General features: G+C 56.9%; 1 protein-coding gene across 1 annotated transcript in view; it reads left to right on the top strand.

Annotated features, from left to right (window-relative positions):
• The first annotated feature begins 2,571 nt into the window (after nt 1-2,571).
• The window catches only part of VSTM2L (V-set and transmembrane domain containing 2 like), a 32,504-nt gene continuing 15,247 nt past the window's right edge, over nt 2,572-19,828 (top strand). Inside the window, exon 1 of the mRNA XM_053926753.2 lies at nt 2,572-2,895. Coding sequence (XP_053782728.1) covers nt 2,775-2,895 — 121 coding nt within the window. The 5' untranslated portion in view covers nt 2,572-2,774. The remainder of the gene's footprint in view (nt 2,896-19,828) is intronic.

Below are 19,828 nucleotides of genomic sequence, written 5' to 3'. Positions count from 1 at the left end.
GATCGCTAAAGTCCTTAGCACAGTGCTGGGTAGACAGTGATGGGCTAACAGAGGCTCGGGGACTCGGAGAAGGCAGCAGGCGTTTCTTTCTGTGAAGGACTCAGACTGGACCGTGTCCAGTGGGGACTCAGCTAGAAGGGGAGGCACGCGTGCAAGCAGAGGGAAGCCGTGGGAAAGGGAAGGACATGCCGAAGCGAGGGCATGTCCAGGGAGGGAACACGGAGGGAACTGTGCCTGGAGCAGAAGCTGTGTGCAGGAGGGGAGGCTGGGACCTTGAATGCAAACTAGAGAAGTCACGATTTCTCTAACAAACAAGGCCATTGGAGGGTTTTGAGCAGAGCCATTATAGCATGAGCCTTTTCAAAGTCATACCATCCCTGGAGGCCTGTCCTTGAAGGAACCTTCGAGGTTACTGGGTTTAACCCTGTCCCAGACTGGAAGGAGGAAGGACTCCTGAAGGTCAGCCAGTGGGTTAGTGGCAGATCAGCCGCGTGTTGCTGTCCCCCTCCCCTCGACCTCCTTTCCCTGTAGCCCCCAAGCAACGTCTTGTTTTTTTCTTCTCTCTTCTAATCTCCCTTCTCCCCGTCCCCTTGCTGTGCCCCCCTCCCTCCAATCTGTGGTTTAAGAGAAGAAAGCCCTGAATCTGAGCCCCAGTTTCGCCACTACATTCTGCTGGAGAGGCCTCGGGCTGGGATTAAAAGAGTCTCGCGTTTCAGTCTCGGCGCTGAGCGCTGCTACGTGATCTTCAAGATTCTCAGTGTCTTTCTCTTTATGATATGGGGGCAACGGAGCCCATTTCATTGGGAGCGAGGCTCAAATGAATTGATCAATGCAAAAAATGAGAGGACGCTTTGTAGAGTCCAAGACACCTGGCCATCCTTAGGTAGACTACATTCCACCTCTGTGTGGGGAGGAAGTGAGAAGTGAGTAATCTGGAAAAAGTGAAAGAAAAGAAAGAAAGAAAAAAGAAAATGACCCCATCCTCTAGCGACTGTGGGCCCTGAAAGCTGGGATCTGTCCGTGGTGCTGCAACGGCGCGCCGCCGCTGGTCCCGTCGGGGCTGTCGTTTGCGTAGAAACACAGTATTCGTAAGGGCGCGACACTTCAGGGGTCTGGCCCGTTTTCAATGAACTGGATGCTGGCTGGCAACCCCAGGCCCCATCCGGTGTGCCGCCCGTCATGATACTGGTAGGGGGAATGCGAGGACAGAGTCAAGATAGAGCGGGCTGGGGGGCTCTCCCTCGGGCTCTAACCCCATTCTCAAGCTCGTGGCTCTGTCCACAACGCTGCGCACAGGACCCCCCTGTGATCTGGGAGGGGGAGCGGGCATCTGCGGTGCTGACCTCCGCGGTGGCCGGGGCGGAAACCGGTAGCTCTGTCCACGGTGTTGAGTTCTGGTCCGTGAGGCCTAAAGGCTGGTGGCCGGGGCTGGCGCTGTCCTCCTGCGTGGTGCTGAAACCTCCGCGGACGCTGCCGCTCGGGAACGAGGCCTGGGGCAGGACAAGGGACGGAAGAAGGGACCTTGCCCGGGAGTCAGCGACCTCCCCCCCCCAGACTCGCTGTGGGACCTCGGAGAAAATACTTGTCTAATTGAATATGCTTCCTCCTCTTTTCAGTGGGGATGTAAGTCCGCCCTTGTGTCTGCACTGAACGTCTCTCCCAGCAGCCCGGGTCAACCGGTCAGGGAAGGAATCGGAGGATCTAGATGGACTCCTAGTGGGAGCGGCTTCGTCATCCCCCTGCCCCCGCCCAAAATTCCTTCGAGGCGCGGCGGCCCCCGGAAGCGAGCCCTTAGGGCCCACAAGGGGGCAGCCCAACCCCCTGCACTGGGTCCAGCGGCTCCGTTAGAAGGAGCCCCAGCAGCTGGCCGCCTAACGCCCATTATACAGACACAAAAGCTGAGTCCCAAAGAGGGGACCACAGCAGTAATAACCACTGAGCTCCCCCCATGAGGGCGGCATTGTGCCAGGCACACACGATTTCGTAAATCCTCACTACGACCCTTGGAGGAAGGTGTTGTTCCCATTTCTCCGATGAAGACCATGAGGTTCAGACAGCGGCAGGCGCCCGAGCGGGATCGCACAGGAAGCCCAGGGCCGCGGCAGGACTATCACCGGGCCCCCTGGGCCCCAGCCCGGGTCCCGACCCCACCTCACCTCCACCTCGACCGCCGCCTGCGCCCTGCCCCCGGCACCCGGCCTCTAGCAAAGTTAGGAGTCCCTCTCCGCGCGCTGGGTCTGGCGGCGGGTGGACCGGTCCCCTTCCTTATCCTGCTGGATAGTGCCGCCGCTTCTGAAGGCAGTTGCTTTGTGCTTTGAGGGCGCCGGGTGCCCGGGTGGCTCCCCGCACCGCTTCCGGCCCCCTACCGGCCCCCTCCGGCGGGGGCTTGGCGGGTACCGCTTTAAAAATCCCAGGCTGGGCAAAACTTTGATGATAAATCAAGCGGCAGATCCCTCCGCCGCCGCCTCCTCCGGAGGGAGGGCGGGAGTGGGAGGGAGGGGTGCGGCGGCGGCGCGAGGCGGCGTGGCCTTCCGCGCGAGGGAAGAGTCCCGCAGTCGGAGGCGGCCGGCTGGGCGTGCGCTCGCTCCCCGCAGCCGGGGCTGGACCCGGGCCGGGCGAGGGCTGGGGCCAGGTCGGGCCGGCTTCAGCGGACGAGGGGCTGCGGTTGCAGCCGGGCAGCCAGGCCTCACCCGGCGGGGGACGGCGGACGCGGGGTCTGCGGTTTCCGGAGCCCCGATGTGAGGCGGCGGCGCCCCCCGGCCGGAGCGCACACCATGGGGGCCCCGCTCGCGGGGGCGCTGGGCGCCCTCCACTACCTGGCACTTTTCCTGCAACTCGGCGGCGCCACGCGGCCCGCCGGCCACGCGCCCTGGGACAACCACGTCTCCGGCCACGGTGAGTTCGGCCGCCGCCCCCGCGGACTTCCCCACCAAACCCCACCCGGGATTCTCTGCTCCAACTTGGCGGTTCCTGGGCTCGAACCTGCGCTGGCCGTGGCAGGAGTTCCGGGGCGCCCTCTGCCGGGTCCCTGGACCCGCCCCGGCACCCTGGCTGCCCCTGCAGAGGAGGGGGCACCCCGTGCGCACCCCGGATCCTGCTCTCGCGGAGAGCCCCTTTCTCCCCCCACACCCACTCTCGCCGCACACACACCTCCACGACCACACAGACATTCACAGCCACGGGCACGCTCAGAGCCACACTCACTGCTTTCTCACACTGACAACTCCTACCCTCACACATCTCCAGACACCTCAGTTCCTCCTCCTCACTCATAAGCACTCACACTTGTGCCCACTACACACACACATCAGACACTACCGCTGGTGGGCTCACACCCTGCCAGCTGGCACGCAGGCTCACACACTCTGCACAACTCTTGCCTGCCTGCCTGCAGACATACTGGCAAATACACACACACACTTGTGAACACACTTTGCTCACCCACCTCTCCCTGCCCATCTGCCTTTGCCCTTCGTGGTTTTAACCCCACAGCTGCCCTTGTCCCCTCCCTCTCCACACTTGTCCCTTATGCCACTGGGAAACCTGGGGGACAGAAGACCCTGTGTCTTGAGAATTGGTAGCCTGGGGCTGCAGTCATCCCTTAGGGTAGATGCCTCTCAGGGACCGAGGCTTGGTGGGAGCCCTTCAAAGATCCTGGAATAGTTGGGATCACTTCCAGCCAAAAGCATGGAAGAGGGAAAAGGATACCAGATGGTTTTATCTGCCTCTGGGGGAGGGCAGGAAGACCCTGCCATCCCTCTCTAGGGTACTGCCACTCACCACCATCCTTGGCCTCGGAGGACTGAAACGTGGACATCCCCCCTCCAGCCGCCGTGGGAGCCGGGGAGCAAGCGTACCCAGCACCGGTTGCCTGAGAGCCAGGGCTCCTTCCAGCCCCAGAGGAATCCAAGTTGGCAGCAGAGTTGGATCATCTGGGGCTGACAGCTGTGGGGGCCCCTGTCCCCTGTGAACCAGACTCCAGTAGGAGGACCAGAGCATAGATAAAATGGAGACCCTTCCTCCACCCATCCCTTCCTGGCAGAGGCCCCCAATCTGGTGGGGGAGGCTGCAGCAACAGGGCTGGGCACTGTATGCCCAGGGCTGGGGTGAGGTTTGAACAAAGGGCAGAGAACTGGTTGATTTATTTTTATGGGACAGAGTAAGCCCTGGGATGGGGAGGGGGGGTGGGGACAGATGATCAGAGACAGCTTTACCGGGGTGTGACGAAGCAGAGGGATTGCTGCAGGGGGTATGGGAGCTCCCAAAGCTCTCTTCTCAGGGTCTCTGCTCTTTGAGATCTATGACTCCCTGCACCCTGTGCCTTACCACATTTGCCAGCAGCCGCTCGATGTATTGTTTATGCACCCTTCCTATCCCTCATCTAATTTCTGCCAACCTGGAGGGATCAGTGGTAAACAGCAGAAGGGTTATCCCGATCCTCAGTTTACGGGTGGAGAAACCAAGCTCAGAGAGAAGGGACTTGCCCAAGGTCACACAGTGGCTGCGTGGCTGAGCTGGGACTGGCCCCAGGATCTGTAGGAAAAGACAGCGCGTTTTCCAGGACATTCATCTCCCTGTCAGATTCCCTCCCACTCACAGGAGGGAATTCCTCCTTCCGTTCCCCTCCCAGCTCCCTCAGCTCCTTGGCACAGTTGGAACTTGCTCTAGGAGGGTTTTCCAGGGAAGGGCTTTCCTGAGTTTGCAGTCCCGAGAGAAAGGGACAGGCTCTGAGGTTGTGGTCTCCTGTCCCTGGAGTGCCAGACTCCCAGGATTTGGGCACTACTCTCATTCCTGAGTTCCCGAGGTGGTGCCCTATAGCAAAGCAGGGTTCGCTCTTCATGTAGCAGTGTCTGCCTGCCCCCTGGTGCCGGGTGCGCCTAGGGGCACAACTGTGTCCCCTCTGGACCCTGGAGAGGTCAGCTACATGGCCCAATGGAGGAGGGGCTTAATGGAAAGGACGCAGCCCTGACTGCTGGTGACCCTGGATGCGGCTCTCTGGGCAAATGAGTCACCCCTTTGGGCTCCTTTTGTCCCTCAAGAAATGAGGAGGCCAGGCAACTCTGCAAGGGCCAGACTGCATTTCCCTAACATCGCAAGGTTCAAAGTCACCAAGTAGTGGCTGCCCCTCTGCGAGGCCAAGCGCCTGCTACCACAGGAAAGGTTTGGAGCCACTCACTTAATCACAAAAAGAAACTGTTATTAATGATAGTGAGACGCGGTGAATAAGTGGGTCATGCCTAATAAGCCGTTTGTGTTCAGGAGGAGAATACCAATTTGATAAAAGCTGTGTGTGCTGAAAAAGCCCAGAAATTGCTGTTTAGCAGATTGGAGCCTGATCGTTCCATTATTCCTAGACTCCACGTGTCCTCAGCTGATTCAGGAAATGTGGTGGGGTTAGGAAGGTGTCTGCGTGGCTGGTGCGGGGGTGGAGGCTGGACACAGGGGCTCCTGGAGAGGCCCACGGACTCCAACAGCTTGCTGGCTGCTCCCCTCTCCAGCTCGAACAGAGCCTAGCGCGGCAGCCAGGCTGATGCCTTCTGCCTGCCCGACCTAGGGCTTGTCACACGGAGAGCCCGTGGTCAGATGGGTCCTCAAGGACATCTGTCTCGCTTCCTATCTCCTTGCTACCTCTCTTCAGCCCACTTCTCAGAAGGCTTTTTAAAGGCATGAGGAATGAATGGGGAATGGATGGAGCATGCCACTTAGGGAGGCATTGGGAATCTGGAGGCTGGGGTGGTGGTGTTTAGTATCTGCTCCTGGTAGGTACTCAATAAATAGCAGTGTTTTGATTTTTCCTTACCAAAAAAGGTTAGCTCCCTGCCACGGGCACAGCAGGGGTAGGAGTAAAGGGAACTAATATTTATGAAACACCTGCTGTGTGCTAGGTGCTGCCAAACCCTGCCAGTGTGAACTCATGAACACCGACATTATCGGTGGAAGGCTGGTGTTGGCCATAAGAGGATCCCGAGGCTCAGAGAGGACCGATGACTTGCCCAAGGTCACTGAGTCTGTGCAGAGAGCTGGAGAGCTGTGCTGAGGGTGAAGGTGTGTGTGGCAGATCTGGGTCTGCCTCCTCCAGGAGTGGGCTTGGCAGGTCACATGACCAGACTCCTCCCCCCCCCCCCGCACAGTCCCATCCAAACGCACTCTCTTCCTGCTCCCCAGGGAACTGGTAACGCAGTGGGTTCCTCCAACAGGAACCGGCTGCTCAGAAAGGTGACAGGATCTTGCTGAGGCCACATGCAAGTGAGAAAAAGTCGGCTGGGTTGGACTTTTCCAGCCATCTTTCCAGAATTGTCCAAGGCAGGATCTTCATGAGGATCTTTGCAGACCCTCTGCCTTGAGCCACCCAAGGAGTTTGTTAAATGCAGATGCCAGGGTCTCCCCAGACCCAGTGGCCAAAGTGATTATTGCTGGAACCCTGGAATCTGCATTTTAATATGCCTCCAAGATAATTATCCTGCAGCCTGGAGTTGGGGAGCCACCGCCTGCAGGATTCACCCACACCTGACGAGACATGTAGGGACGGGAAATTGTCAGATGCCAGGCGCTGCTGGTTTGGTCTGGTTTTGCAAGATGGGAGAGGTCCAGGCTGGAGCAGCTGTGTGGACCCTGAGAGGAGATGTTGGTTACACTGCAACACATCCATTCTCCCACCTCGCCCCGTCCCACACCACAGACACACAGACACACAGACATACACACACCTAGGCCAGCACCTTCAATTATTAACACACCCCAGTGCAGACAAAGATCCTGACTTGGCCTGGCGCTTTGTTCGTCGAGTGATTCACTGTCCTGAGGTTTTCTGTTGCCAGGAGGGAGCAGTGGGGTGCGGGGGAGGGGTGGGGGCCACTGGGCCCTTTGGCAAACAGCCTGTGCACTGAAAAATGACTGTGGCTTTCTTGTGTTCCTTACCGAACTGGTGGTATCTCGCCGTCAATAAGCTGGCTAGTTTGGTGGCTGGGAGATGGAGAAAATTGAATACTGTCTTCCGAAGGTTATGATGTTAAAAATGTGTCCACCGTTGTCTCGGGTGTTGGTGATTATTCTATCAATTACGCCCGTAAACACTCCACCTTGGGCTGAGGGTTTCCCAGCCTCCTGTGGGGAATTGGCCCTCACAAGCGCTTTTCCCCAAGTCCTTCACACCAATTGGTTTTGACACCTTGCCTATCAGCGGCTCCTGTGGCCTTTCTCCAAGCAAGGGGAGCTGCAGGCGGCCAGCGGGATGGGGAATTCTGCTCATCGCCACGGTGACAGCGGGGCGGTGGGGAAGTGTCCTCCTGATGAACAAACGGACAGGGTCAGGGCTGATGGGAGAGTGAGTGATCCCTTCCACCCCAGCAACCGCCAGGGCAGGCGATGGGACGCTTGGAATGAATCACCAGGGCTCAGACCCAGCCGGCAAGGCCCTGTGGACCATGCTCCTCCAGCCCTTTCAGAGGGGAAGACCAAGGCCACAAGCAAGAGAACATTTGCCCCAAATCTCCTGGGAGGTATTTGGCTTTGGGAATCACCTCATCCAAGTCTGTACAAAGAGGGAGAGAAGTATATGGAAGCAAATGCTAATTATTGAGTGTTGTGCAAGGGCCTTAAATGGAATCCTCAAAAGAACCCTAAGAGGAGGGGACTTGCCCTGGAGGGGAGATTAAAAGGCTGGCCCGAGGTCATGCACCCAGCAGGTGTAGGAGCCTGGATTTGAACCCCGGAGCGTGGCTCCAGGGTCCATGCTCACAGTGCAGTTGGGTTCCAGAGATGGGAGGAGAGGTGGGAGGATGCTGCGACCTCCACATTCTGCACTGCACGTGGGAGGGGAGCATCGGAAGTGCAAGCCCAGACTAAAGTGCTGCCTCAGTGACCTTCCAACTGCCCTCTGAGGTTGACAGAGTCACACAGGTGGGGAGGGGGGCACGTGGTGCGAACAGTGACATTGTGCTCCCGTGAGGGTGGGTGTCAGAAAGAGGGGAAAGGCAGTGACATGAAGCAAGCCCACCTCCTGGTGCTTGGCCATGACCTTGGACTTGAGGAACCAAATCAGTTGTTGATGGGCTTGTGGGGAAAATCAGCCCTGAAGGGGGTTTGGGGGCAGCTGGACGCACAGGGACCAGAATCTGGGCACTCTTGTTCCCCCCCATTGCAATGACTGGGGGTTCCAGGGCCGGGACAGGTCAAGAGTCCCTTGTGTCCCACTCTCATCGGTGTGGCTCAGTAGGTTGGACATCGTCTTGCAAAGCAAAAGGTCACCAGTTTGATTCCCAGTCCGGGCACACACCCGGGGTGCAGTTTGGCCCCGATGTCTCTCACATCGACGTTTCTCTCCCTCTCTTTCTGCCTCCCTTCCCCTCTCTCTAAAAATAAATAAATAAAATCTAAAAAGAAAGAGCCCCTTGAGTCCTGGCACCCACGACTGCACCCAGCACAGGGAGGTGGCAGGAAGTGAACAGGTGGCAAGAAGCAGGAGGCAGAGGTCTGAGGTTCAAATTCTTGAAAGTTTGCTCATCTCTGTTAAAGTTTTAAACATTTGAGTCATTTTAACTTCACAAGAAACCCAGGTTTTTAGGAGAAAATTCACAGAATTGGAGCCATTTCTCATCTCTAGTGCCCACGGCAAGGGCATCCTGGGTGGGTAAGGCTGATTTCACCTTGCAATGGGCAGACCCAGCTCCTCGGGGTACACAGGATACCTTTAGGGTAGCGGGTTTCAGGGTGTGTCCTCTCCCAGACCCCAGTGGGACTGTTCCTTCAGAAAAGGGGTGGTGGTCCCACTGAGGGAAGAAATCCGTCCCTCTACTACCTGGTGACCCTGGGATCCACAGCCCACCCACGGGCTCCCTCTGGTACCTGCTGCTCTGGAGAAGTGAGGTGGGGCTACTGTCCCTGGCCACCGCTGTGTCCCCTCCCCTTCCTGGAAGCCAGCAGAGGAGTCTCTGGGAATTGGACACACTGAGCCCCATTGAAACCCTTCTTCAAGACTCCCGGGGGCCCTCAGCAAGATTGGGTCCTGCCTGAGAGATGGTTTTAGGCAGGATCCAGACAAACCTCTCATATTTTCATAGTTATACATTTATTTTAATGTAGATTAGAAAAATACAACCAGCACATCAGAGCTGTGATTTCATGGACATGATTGCTTAGGACGAACCTAACGGGGATATTAAAAAGTAGTGGGTTAGTTTATAGGAAGACATTAGGGACGTAACTGAACGGTTGGTACACAGGCACTTCATGTGGGAATGACAGCACTGGGGACCCCTCCCAGCTCATGCTCCCTGTTCCTCATGCTGGGACCCACTGGCCTCATGGGGGCTGCTGCCACATATTGGAAGTTTGATCATTCATTCATTCATTCAACGAATTTCGATTGAGTGCCTGCCGTGTACCAGGCTCTTTTAGCCACTGGAGACACATCAATGAAGAAGACAGATAAGGTTCTTGCTCAGCAACTGAAGCTATAAAAATATATCTGCATAAATTGTGCTAAGAGTTAAGAAGCTCAGGTGACATTCGGCACCCATCCCTGGGGCAGTGACGGTGTCCGGTAGTGAGCTGCTCATCACAGCAGGTGTGCAAGCTGGAGGCCAGCAGTTATTAGTAGGAAATGTCACAGAGGGGACCCCCGTGTTATTTCCCGAAGGAGCTGAACCTGGTGAAGTGGGCAGAAGCCAGCAATGTAGTGATGGGGCTGGGGCAAGCTCCCAACTCAGAGGATGCCCAGCCTCACACAGGGGACGTGGCAGGGGATGGGGCAGCAACTCCTTTATGACTTCACTTCAGCTCCAAGTTAAAGTGCCAGAGCTGGGGCAGGGGAAATGGACTTCGGGTTTTTATCCACCCTCTCCTGCTCTGCCTTCTGGGTGGCTGGCAGGTCCCTGCCCCTCCCTGGGCCTCAGTTTCCCCACCTGAACCACGCTGAGTTCTCCTAAGCTCAGAGTGCCTGGAATTCTTCCATCTGTACCCTCCCACCGTCCTTTGTCCTCTGGTCAGCAGGTAAGGGGGGCTGATGGTGCAGCCCTTGGTGCTCAGCTCTTGGGGGTCTTCGGGGGTCTGTGAACCGAAACACCAGCCAGCGTTCATCCAGCATTTTCTGAGCCTAGCTCTTCCCCTCCCTCCTGTCACTTACTCCTCAGATGCCCTGTGGGGAGCAGGCTCCCCTTTCACAGACCTGGACACTGAGGTTTCCGGGGGTCGACCTGCGTGAGCTTGGAGATGTGGAGCGGCAGAGCGGGCCTTGAGCCCGGCTTGTGGATGGCAGGGCCGCAGCTCTCAGCCTGCTCCTCTGCCCTGCTCCTGGCTGCCAGAGCAGGTGGGCGAGTGGGCAGGCGCTCTGTTCCGGAGCGGTGCCCTGGCTTCATCCGATTCTCCCAGGGCTCCTGATGCCAAAGTGCTGAGCGCCGGCGTCTGGCCGAAAGAGTGCGGGTCTGAGAGTCCTGGCTCCCGGGTCAGTGGGAGGTGGTGGGACCCTCGGGGCATGCGTGGGTGACCCTGGGCGCACCTCCCTGGGTGTTCTCTCTGAGCCAACATCTGGAGTGAGTGTGTTTGGATGACTGACCATGTGTGATGCGAAGTGCTGCGGCAGGGTGGTCTGTAGTGTCCTGGCCAGGCTGGCTTCCTCTGCCCAGCGGCCTTTGCTTCAGTACCAGCCTCCCTGCCCTCTGCAAGCTGTTGCCCTTGGGACGGAGCGCAGAGGCTCTGGGAGCATCTGGAAGGTTAGAGCTGGAGCTGGGAGACGGGGCCTCGCTCAGAGCTATCAATTAGGGGGGCTGGCGTGCCCATCTGTGGCAAATGTCTGCCTGCCCCCCGCTCTCTGGATCTTTCTCTCCGCTGGCGTGTGTGTGTGTGTGTGTGTGTCTGTCTGTCTGTCTGTCTGTCTCTGTCTGTAAATCTCTCTTCATCTCTCTTTGTCCCTTTCTCCGTGTCTGCTGTGCCCATCTCCCTCTCCTCAGCTCTGTCCTCCCGTCCCCTCTGTCTCTCTGCATGCACACACCCCTCTCTTCAGATGTCACCTCCGGATTACACATACATACAGTCTCGGTATCACTGTGGCTTCCACATGGAGCAGGCACTCAGGAATGTCAGGCGAGGGAATGAAGTGAATGAAAGAATGAATGACCACATGGTGAAGCTGCAAGGGGCCCTGGAGTTTGTCTGGACTGCTGGCTCCCAATTATTTGGGAGGTCACAGTCCTCTTGAGAATCTGATGAGAACTGGATCATTTCCTCAGAGACACGACACATTGTTTTGCTGAGTTTTAGTGGGTTTGTAGCAGCTCCAAAGCCCACCTGTGGTTCTCAGGAGAATCGGCCCTCATTTCACCGGGGCTGGGGTTGGGCGGAGCACTGAGGCCCAGAGAGGAGCCCAGGCTGGTCCCAGGACACAGGGCAAGTGTGCAGCAGGGCCAGGCGTGGGCCTGGAGTCCTTCCCCCACCCCCTCACAGCCCTCTCACGTGACCTGGGGCAGCCTGTGGAACAAAGCTTCATTCACTTGCCCCAGCAAGTCCTTGGTGAATGAGTGTCTTCAGGGGTGGGTATTGGGGAAAGATAGCAGAGGACGGTAAACCAGAGATGAGAGTCCAGGAGACAGGGCGTGATCAGGTGAGCCATTCCAAGGGAGGTCTCCACAGGTTTCCCATGAGAGTGGTTGCTGTGTCCTGGTACAGTCAGGGAAGACTTCCTGGAGGAGGTGGGCGCCTCAGCCTGTATCCTGGGATCTCCAGGGCTAAGGCGAGCCTGGACTGATTGCCTGGAGTAGTGCTTATCTGGCAAAGCAGGCTGTGGAGCTTGGTCTTGATCTCCTTCCTAAATGGGGAAGGTGCGGCTAGTGGGTGGCTGGTGTTTGGGTGGATGTGGCTGTGCGAATGGAAAGTAGCAAAGGACTTGGAGGCTGGAGGGGCTAACAGGGGAGGAAAGGCTGCTTCCTGGGGAAGGGGCTGAGTTTGTGGGCTCACTGGATGCCGGGGCTGCCCGCAGTGTCCAAGGGATAATGGGAAATGCTGGGTGTGTGTGCATGTGCGTGTGTGTGGGTGGGTAAGTACACCGGCGTCCTTTCTAGTACCTGAGCACACTGAGCTCCTCCCTCCTCAGGACCTTTCCCCAGGCGACTCCCTTCCCCTGGCAGCTTCTCTCCTGCCTTCTGGCTCTTTCTCATGCTTCCTGCAGCTCCTCAGGGGGCCCATGCTCCTGTCAGAGACTCGTCACCATCGCCCCATCTGGCACCCAAAGCACCCATCAACATACCCACCTTGCAGAGGAGGAAACTGAGGCCTAGAGAGGTGCAGTGGGCCAGGGGCCCCACGCCCAGTTCAGAGCAAGGGAGCAGAACCCAAACTTTGCTTCTCCCCAGCCTGGCATGTGAAGGGTGTCCCTTGGGGTTGGAGGTCTTGACTGACCACCCTTTCTTAGGACCCTTAGGCTTCACGCCCAGCTGAGGGTGGGGAAGGCGAGAGCAGAGGGCAGGGTGTCTGTTTTGCTTTGTGAGGTTTTAAAAAAATTATTCCCGGCCTCGGAGGCAGCAGCAATTACGGCTGGCTCACTGGGGAGCTGTTTGCTGGCTGTCATCAGCCCCGGGAAAGGGTCCCTAATGGAGGCCTGGCGGCCAGAGCGCGTGGTAGTGGAAATGGCACTCAAAACAGAGCAGCACTAATGGTCTCAGGTGGGCAGAGGCGGGGTAGGGGGAGGGGAGGAGGGCAGGCTGGCTGTCAGCTAAGGCGAAGGCCTCTGGGGCAGGGGCCCTGAGGCTCACCAGCTAGTCTCTTTATGACCCCCCAGCAGACCCAGAGACCCCAGCAGTGGTCCCTGAACTCCAGCTGGGTGCTAGGTGCCCTGAGCCCCATCCCAACTCTGCTGCTTCAGTTAAATCCCCCCCCAGGCAGAGGCAACAGTAAGTGCAAAGACCCTGGGGAGGGGCAAAACCCATCAGCTAGTTCCGGTTCTCTTCCCTGGTTCTATAATAGTCCTTGTGCTTGAAAAGGCCAGACCAAACCAGTCCTCTAGGTTAGGAGAAGGGAGGAGGGAACTTTAGGGATGGAGAAGCTGGAGCAAGACCACCCAGGGCGAGGCAGCCTGGTCATCACCACCATCACCGTGCTCCATGGAGCCCACCATGTGCCAGACACTTACCGGTATATGTGATCCCATTGAGTCCCCAAGTACCCGTTTTACAGATGGGAAAACTGAGGCTCAGAGATCGGCCTGCAGTTGGGGTTCCGGTCTGGGTCAGCCTGATTCCAGAGCCCACGTAGTTACTGACGCAGTATTGGGTTTCCCAAACACACCTGGGCAGGAGGGCGGGAGGCTGGAAAGTGGGGGAGCTGGGTTCCACCTGGGTCAGGTTCCATTGGGGGAGGGGCAGCACGGCCACTCTGCCCTCTGCCCCTGCCTACGGGACAACCCATTCTGCTTGTGAGCATCCCTGGGATCTGCCTCAGTTTCTCTCTTTCTCTTGGTCTCTGTCTTGGTTTTCTGGTGCCCTCATCTCTGTCTCCCCTCTTCGGCTCTGGCCCCCATGGCCCTGGCCCTCCCTGGCTCTGCCCTGGGTACCTCCTCACACCTCTCACTTTCCTTCCTCCTCAGTGGACCCAGGGATGCTCCTTTCTGGGGCTCTGGGGCACCTGCTTATCCACGGAGCTGATGCAACCTCCCTTTACTTCCTCTATTCACCCCTTTCTGCCTCTGGCAGGCAGCCTGGATGAGGACGTGCCTGGGCTTTGGGCTCAAGTCCTGTGCCCCACGCAGCCTCTCTGAGCTCACTAGCTGTCCGTGCCATGGGCTCAGGCCGCTGACTTGGCAGGATGTTCAGGTGAGGATGAAAAGAGATGCCCGTTTGCCTTCCGGCTCCCTGCACATTGCTGCCCTTGCCTCCCTCCCTCTCTCCCAACCCCTTCGCTCCCTGTAGCCCAGTCATGCAGGAAGCAGAGGCGGGAATTCCACCGGGGAAACCTGCTCAACTCCCACACTCCTGCCGGTGCCAGGATATTTTCACTCTCCTTAAACCTCCCTAGATTTGCAGTTCTGCCGCTGTCTCCCTCAATATGTGCGGTGGCCTGGGGAGCACCCTGCCCCCAGCCCCGGGTGCCCGCGCCGCTCTCCTGGCTGGGTCAGGGCGCCTGGCCGGGGACCTGGGCAAGCTGCCCCGACCTGGCTCTGTGCCTCGGTTTCCCCATCTGTAAGAAGAGGAGAATGACGGTGGTGGCTACTTCCAGGTCGTTGTAGGGGTTTGGTGAGATATTTTATTCAAGAAACAATTCTATAAAAAGGCATGAAACGTGATATCTGCTACAATGTGGATGAACCTCAAAAACATTACGCTGAGTGACAAAAGCCAATCCTAAAAGACCACAGATTTCACGATTCCGTTTATGTGAAATATCCCGCACAGGCAAATCCACAGAGACGGGAGGCAGACTGGAGGTTGGCGGGGGTTGGAGCAGGACTGCTTAATGGGCGCGGGGTCCCTTTGGGAGGATGGGAACGGTTGGGGAGAGAGCGGTGGCAGCTGCACAATGATGTGAATGCACCAAGCGCCACCGAGTTGTTCACCTTAAAATGGTTGATTTTACGTTCTGTGGATTTCACTTCAATTGAAACTAACTAAATAAGGAAGCACCTCTGTGGCACACACTTTTTGTCAAGTAGTCCCCTTTCTAAATCTCAAACGCATTCAATGCTAACAACCGCCCTGTGAGGTAGTTATTCTTATCCCCATTTTTCAGATGAAGAAACCAAGGCACAGCATCTCCAGGCACTTGGCACATAGTAAGAGCTCAAGAACGTTAGCTATTTTAATTTTTATTGGACAAGGCAGCCCCCCTGCCCAGTCAGCTGGGGCTGGGCAGGGACTCCATTTGCTTGTGTATGTCTGACGCAGCAGGGAGCCCTGGCCGCGCGGCTTGGCGGATTAGGCGTTGACCTGCCAACCAAATGGCTGCCAGTTTGATTCTCAATCAGGGCACAGGCCCGGGCTGTGAGTTCTGTCCCCAGCTGGGATGCGTGTTAAGAGGCAAACCAATCGATGTTTCTCTCTCACACTGATATTTCTCTCCCTCTCTTTCCCTCTCTCTGGAGTCAATTAAAAAGGAAAAACTCAGCAGGGATGTGGGTTGAGGCTCCACTGTGTCTTGCATCCTGAACCAGGCTGTTCACATGCAATAGTTCATTTAATCCTCAGATTCAGGGCTTAAGCCCTGACACTCGTGGGGACCAAAAGCTCAGAGAAGTGAAGCAATTTACACAAAATCACAGAGCAAGTCGGGGCAGAGCTGCAGCTTGTATCCTCACCCCTAACCCTGGACTCCACCCTCCCCCGACCCAGTCTCCTTCCCCCGGGGCTCCTCCCCCTTGAGCCCATGCAGCAGCACTCCTGAGCACAGAGCACGGTCAGGCCCTGAGGCTGCAGAGAGGAGCAAGGCCTCCGAGTGCACGGGACAGGAGGCAGGAAAGCAAACAGCTCCCCAGCAGGGCTGACATTTCTTTGATGCCTCCTATTTCATTCAAAATTCATAAATTTTGTATTCTCTTCCATAATATATTCATGTATGTTTTAAGACAAAAATAATGCTCTTTGCCCATTTGGGGAGAGAAAGCAACGCCTCAGGAAGTTCCTTCCCCAGTCTGAGCAGCACAGACCGTGAGGGAGTCCTCTGTTCATCTCTTTGTTCATTCTACCAGCTCCCAAAATAGGGGCCGGTCCTCACCACGTGCAGGGCACAGGGAGCCTTGTGCTGAATCAGACAGGACGCGGCCCTGTGAACCAGGCTAGAACAATCGGGAGGATTCTGGTAGGTGAGTGGCTGGGAAGGCATCCAGGTATATGGGCGGCGCTAGCAACATCGTGGAGGTGGGCTGGGCTGGGCCCGGGAAGCCCGGGCCTGTGGCAGCGGTGGAGGTCGCTGTCTCCTGGGTCACTGCGTGGAGGATGCCGACCTGCCTCCAAAACCCCTTCTCATCCAGAAGAAAGTCTGCTCTGAATTTAACGCCTCCCCCTCCCCCGACTCCCTGGTTAATGAGAGAACACGGAGATTGAGGCTGGTAGCCTTCCGTAAACAACCTTTCCTGGCTAGAATTTACGAACACTGTTTGGCTTTCATGGTGTTTATTTTTACAGTTACCCTCTATTTATGGCAAGTGATGCTGATTTTCCGTTTATGGTAGTAATAAAAGTCTCCTTTTAAGCTGAAATTTTTTAAGTAAAAAGGGAAAGATGCTTCGAAAATAAATATCAAGTGAATTACAGTGTAGGTGATACAGGGATCCTGCAGAAATGGTGAAGGTGGTCCCCAAAAGGTTGAACTTGGGAGACGCCTTCTTTAGGATGCCCTTTCCTGTTCTGAGCTCCCCAACTGTTCAGACCCCACTCAGCCTTCACGTTCAAGCACGCCCCCTCCTCCGAGAAGCCTTCCCTGAGTCTCCAGGCAGACATAGGCCCGCCTTTCTCTCTCCTAGCACTGCCACCTTGCACGGCTATGTGAATGGTGCACACCCTGAACAACCATCCGTGGTGACCTAGGCTCAGTCCTGGCTGCTCGTCACTCGTATGGCAGTCATGGTCTGTCTGTGTCCTGTGGACTGTGGGCTCCTTGAGGGCCAGGGCCAGGGTCTGGCCTGCGTGCAGCGGGGAGCCCAGACAGCACCTTCCCCAGAGCAGGGGTCCAGGATGGCTGATCTCATTCTTGAGCCTCTACAGCACGGTGAGGCCAGCGTGTTCCCACTAAGCACACCGCAGTTCCTTAAGCTTTTGTACAAAAGGCCTTTCTCTCCGCTTCTGGAGAAGAGGAAGATTTGTGCACTCCAAGATGAAACAACCTTTCGCGAACTCACCCCTGGATTCCTCTTGCTGCAGGCAGCCTGCCAGAAGCCAGGGGCTGCCCGGGAGGAACCAGAGAACCTCAGTGCCGCCCCCGGGCCCATCCCGGCAGTCCCTCTGCACCCATCCCCGGGGAGGAGGGGCTCTGGCTGGTGCCTGCTTGCTCAGGCCCTGGGGGCTTTTCCACCCCGCTTATCTGGGTGCTCCTCTAGTAGACATTTTACGTGTCCTGATTTCAGGGGTGCAGGGAGATTCACAGGTGAGCTGGGGCTTCATTCAACACTCCCTCTGTAGCCTTTTCCCCCTATTCTGCCTCCCTGCTGGGAGTTAAGGTGGCCACACACCTGTCCAGCCCCAGCACCCTGCTGAGCTGGGCACAGAGCAGGCTCTCTGGAAATGGCCTCCACAGTCACACTTCTTCATGCTGAAGGGCAGTGAGAGCTTAGAGAGGACTCCGGCTTTGGCTAGAAAACTTTGCAGTCAGCCTCGGGGTTGAGATCCAACTTTGTTCTTTCATGCTGTGCGACCTCAGGCAGCCACACCACCTCTCTGGGCCTTGGTCCTCCTCCTGTGAAATGGGGCTGACAACAAATAGTACCACCTCCTTGAGTCTTTGGGGGGCTGAAGTGGGGTCCTGCGTACAGCGTCTGGTGCATGGGCGGGGCTTTCTTCCTTCGACACTGGAGCAGGGAACCGGCCCGATGGCTCCAGGTTTTCTGAGCCTCCGTTTTTCCACCTGTAACAGAGGAACAGTGATCTAAGGTTTGATTACCTGGGATCAGGTGCACCCACCTTCTGGCTTGTGGTGGGCCTCTGATTAGGGAGGCGACGCCACGGGGTCTGTGGGCCTCGAGGCGGGACAGGTTGGGGGGCGGCCGCGGAAGCTCCCGCACTGCCGGCATCTGTTTGTGGCCCTGTTTCACTCTTGGGTGCATTTCACACGACGACTCTATGGGCCCTCTCCCGGAGCCGCCAGCTTGCCTAGCGGTTTGGCTGGGCACCCCCTCGGCGGGACCGCGTGGGCCACGCTGGGCTTGGGCACTGGAGGCCACAGGGCGGTAGGGTGAGGAGGGTGCTGCCCTGCTGGGGCCTGATTCAGAACCTCCCTCATCGCCTGGGTCCTTATGTCTGTCTCTGTCCCTCCGCTTGTGAGTGCAATCCCCCCAACAAACTCTAGTCTGGCACATAGTAGGTGCCCAATAAATGTTGTGTGAATAAATGACTGGATGAATGCATGATAGGTCTATCTTTTCTTTTTCTTACAGTTTCTAACAAGTTCTCTGGGTTTTGGGTCTTACCTTTCTTTCTCACTTTATTCATTCATTCATTCAGCACACACCTAATAGCTCCCAGGCTAGGAGGAGGCACAGACGCCTGGTATCTGTCATCTACCCCACTCTAGTGGGGCAGGGAGAGGAGAATGTGGAGACCGCCTGGGGCACAGAGAAGGGCCTGGGCAGAGGGGTGGCCAAGGGGCCTGCAGGGCTATGCTGGTTCTCTCCGCTCTGCTCTCTCTGCCTCTCCCCAGCTCCAGCTCTGCCTTGGTTTCCCTGACTAGGAGCTGCCCCGGCACCGGTCACACTGCCCTCGCTCTGACAAAGATTGATGTGTGGGCTGGGGTTCAGTTCCTGCAGGCTTCCTGGAGGAAGCAGCCTCAAACCAGACATTTGAAGTTGGAACAGCAGGGAAGTCTGTACAGAGGGAAAGAAGATTTGGGGCCGAACCAGAAGGTCTGGGATGGGGAATCTGAGCTCAGAGACAGAGGGAGCTGGGGGCTGGGCTAGGCCTGCCTTTGCTGGACAAGGCCTCTTGGGGCCTGAGTGAGTCCCGCTGGCTGTTCAGGGGAGCAAGTGAGGGAGGAGAGGAGGTACAGGACTGACAGATGGGGGGTCGTGGGGCCAGGCCTGAAATACAGATGTGCCCACTGCATGATCTAATGAGGCTACAAAAAAGCATCTTTAAAAATCTTTCTGGAGAAGACAGAATTTTGAGCTAGAAGCTGAGAGAAAGGAAAGCTGTTTATTGAGCACCTACTCTGTGCATGGGGCATATGTTACCTTGTGTAACGCTCCCCCGCATCCTCTCATTCGCTGCTTTTTTCAGATAAAGAATCTGAGGCTCAGAGAGGTAAAGGGGTTTGCCTGGGTCATACAGCTAGGGGGTGGAAGAAACAGGATTTGAACCCAGACCTGAAGGCAAAGAAAGCCTTAGCTGTTTGTGCTGAACCAGGGTCTGGAAGGTTAGGAGGGACGTCGGGGCCTTGCTCTTGAAGGGCAGGCAAGGTCTTCCAGGTCATCCCCTGCCTTTCCCAGAAGCCATACCGAGGAGCTCGGGCCAGGGCCATTAGCTGTTTTCTGTAGGTGATGCCCTGCTAACTGGGGCTAGGGTTAATCAATATGCCCGCCCCCGATTAACAGCAGGAAGGAAGGAGACTCTGTGTACATCAAGCCCCTTTCTCCTTCTACTACAGAATCCTAACTTGTGGACACTGGTTTTAATTGTCTTCCCAGCGAGCCCAGCCCTGCGTGGGCCCTGGGGCTGGAGAGCACAATCACATCCTTCTCCAAAGTCTATAATTATACCCGCCTCCTGGGGTCTGGCTTCGAGGAGTACCTGGCAGGGAGGAGGGCTCCAGCACAAGAGGAAGTCAAAGAGGAGAGAGGGATTCCACATCCTAAACTCAGCAGGGACACTGATGTGGAGATGGGGGATGGGGGTGGGGTCTGGGTGGCTGGAGGGCAGCAGGTCCCGGTAGGGGATGGGGAAGAGGAGCTGCAGGAGCAAGGTCTAGAAGTTACAGACTCCCACTCTAGAGTCCTCTGGGACTGGGTGCGGATGTCACGACCTACTCACTCTGGGGCCTTGGGTGCCTTAGCTTTCCCATCTGGGAAATGGGCATCACAATGATCACGCCTACTCTGTAGCATGACGACGGGGAGCAGGAGGAAATGTATGTAAGGGGCTTAGCTCTGTGCCCTGCACAAAACTGTATTTATTAGAGTTTGCTTCCTCATCATCCAAATTAG

Source organism: Desmodus rotundus, chromosome 6 (assembly GCF_022682495.2).
Source record: "Desmodus rotundus isolate HL8 chromosome 6, HLdesRot8A.1, whole genome shotgun sequence".
Taxonomy (NCBI): Eukaryota; Metazoa; Chordata; class Mammalia; order Chiroptera; family Phyllostomidae; genus Desmodus; species Desmodus rotundus.
Note: the sequence above shows the minus strand (reverse complement) of the source record. Positions and strands in the feature narration are given on the sequence as shown.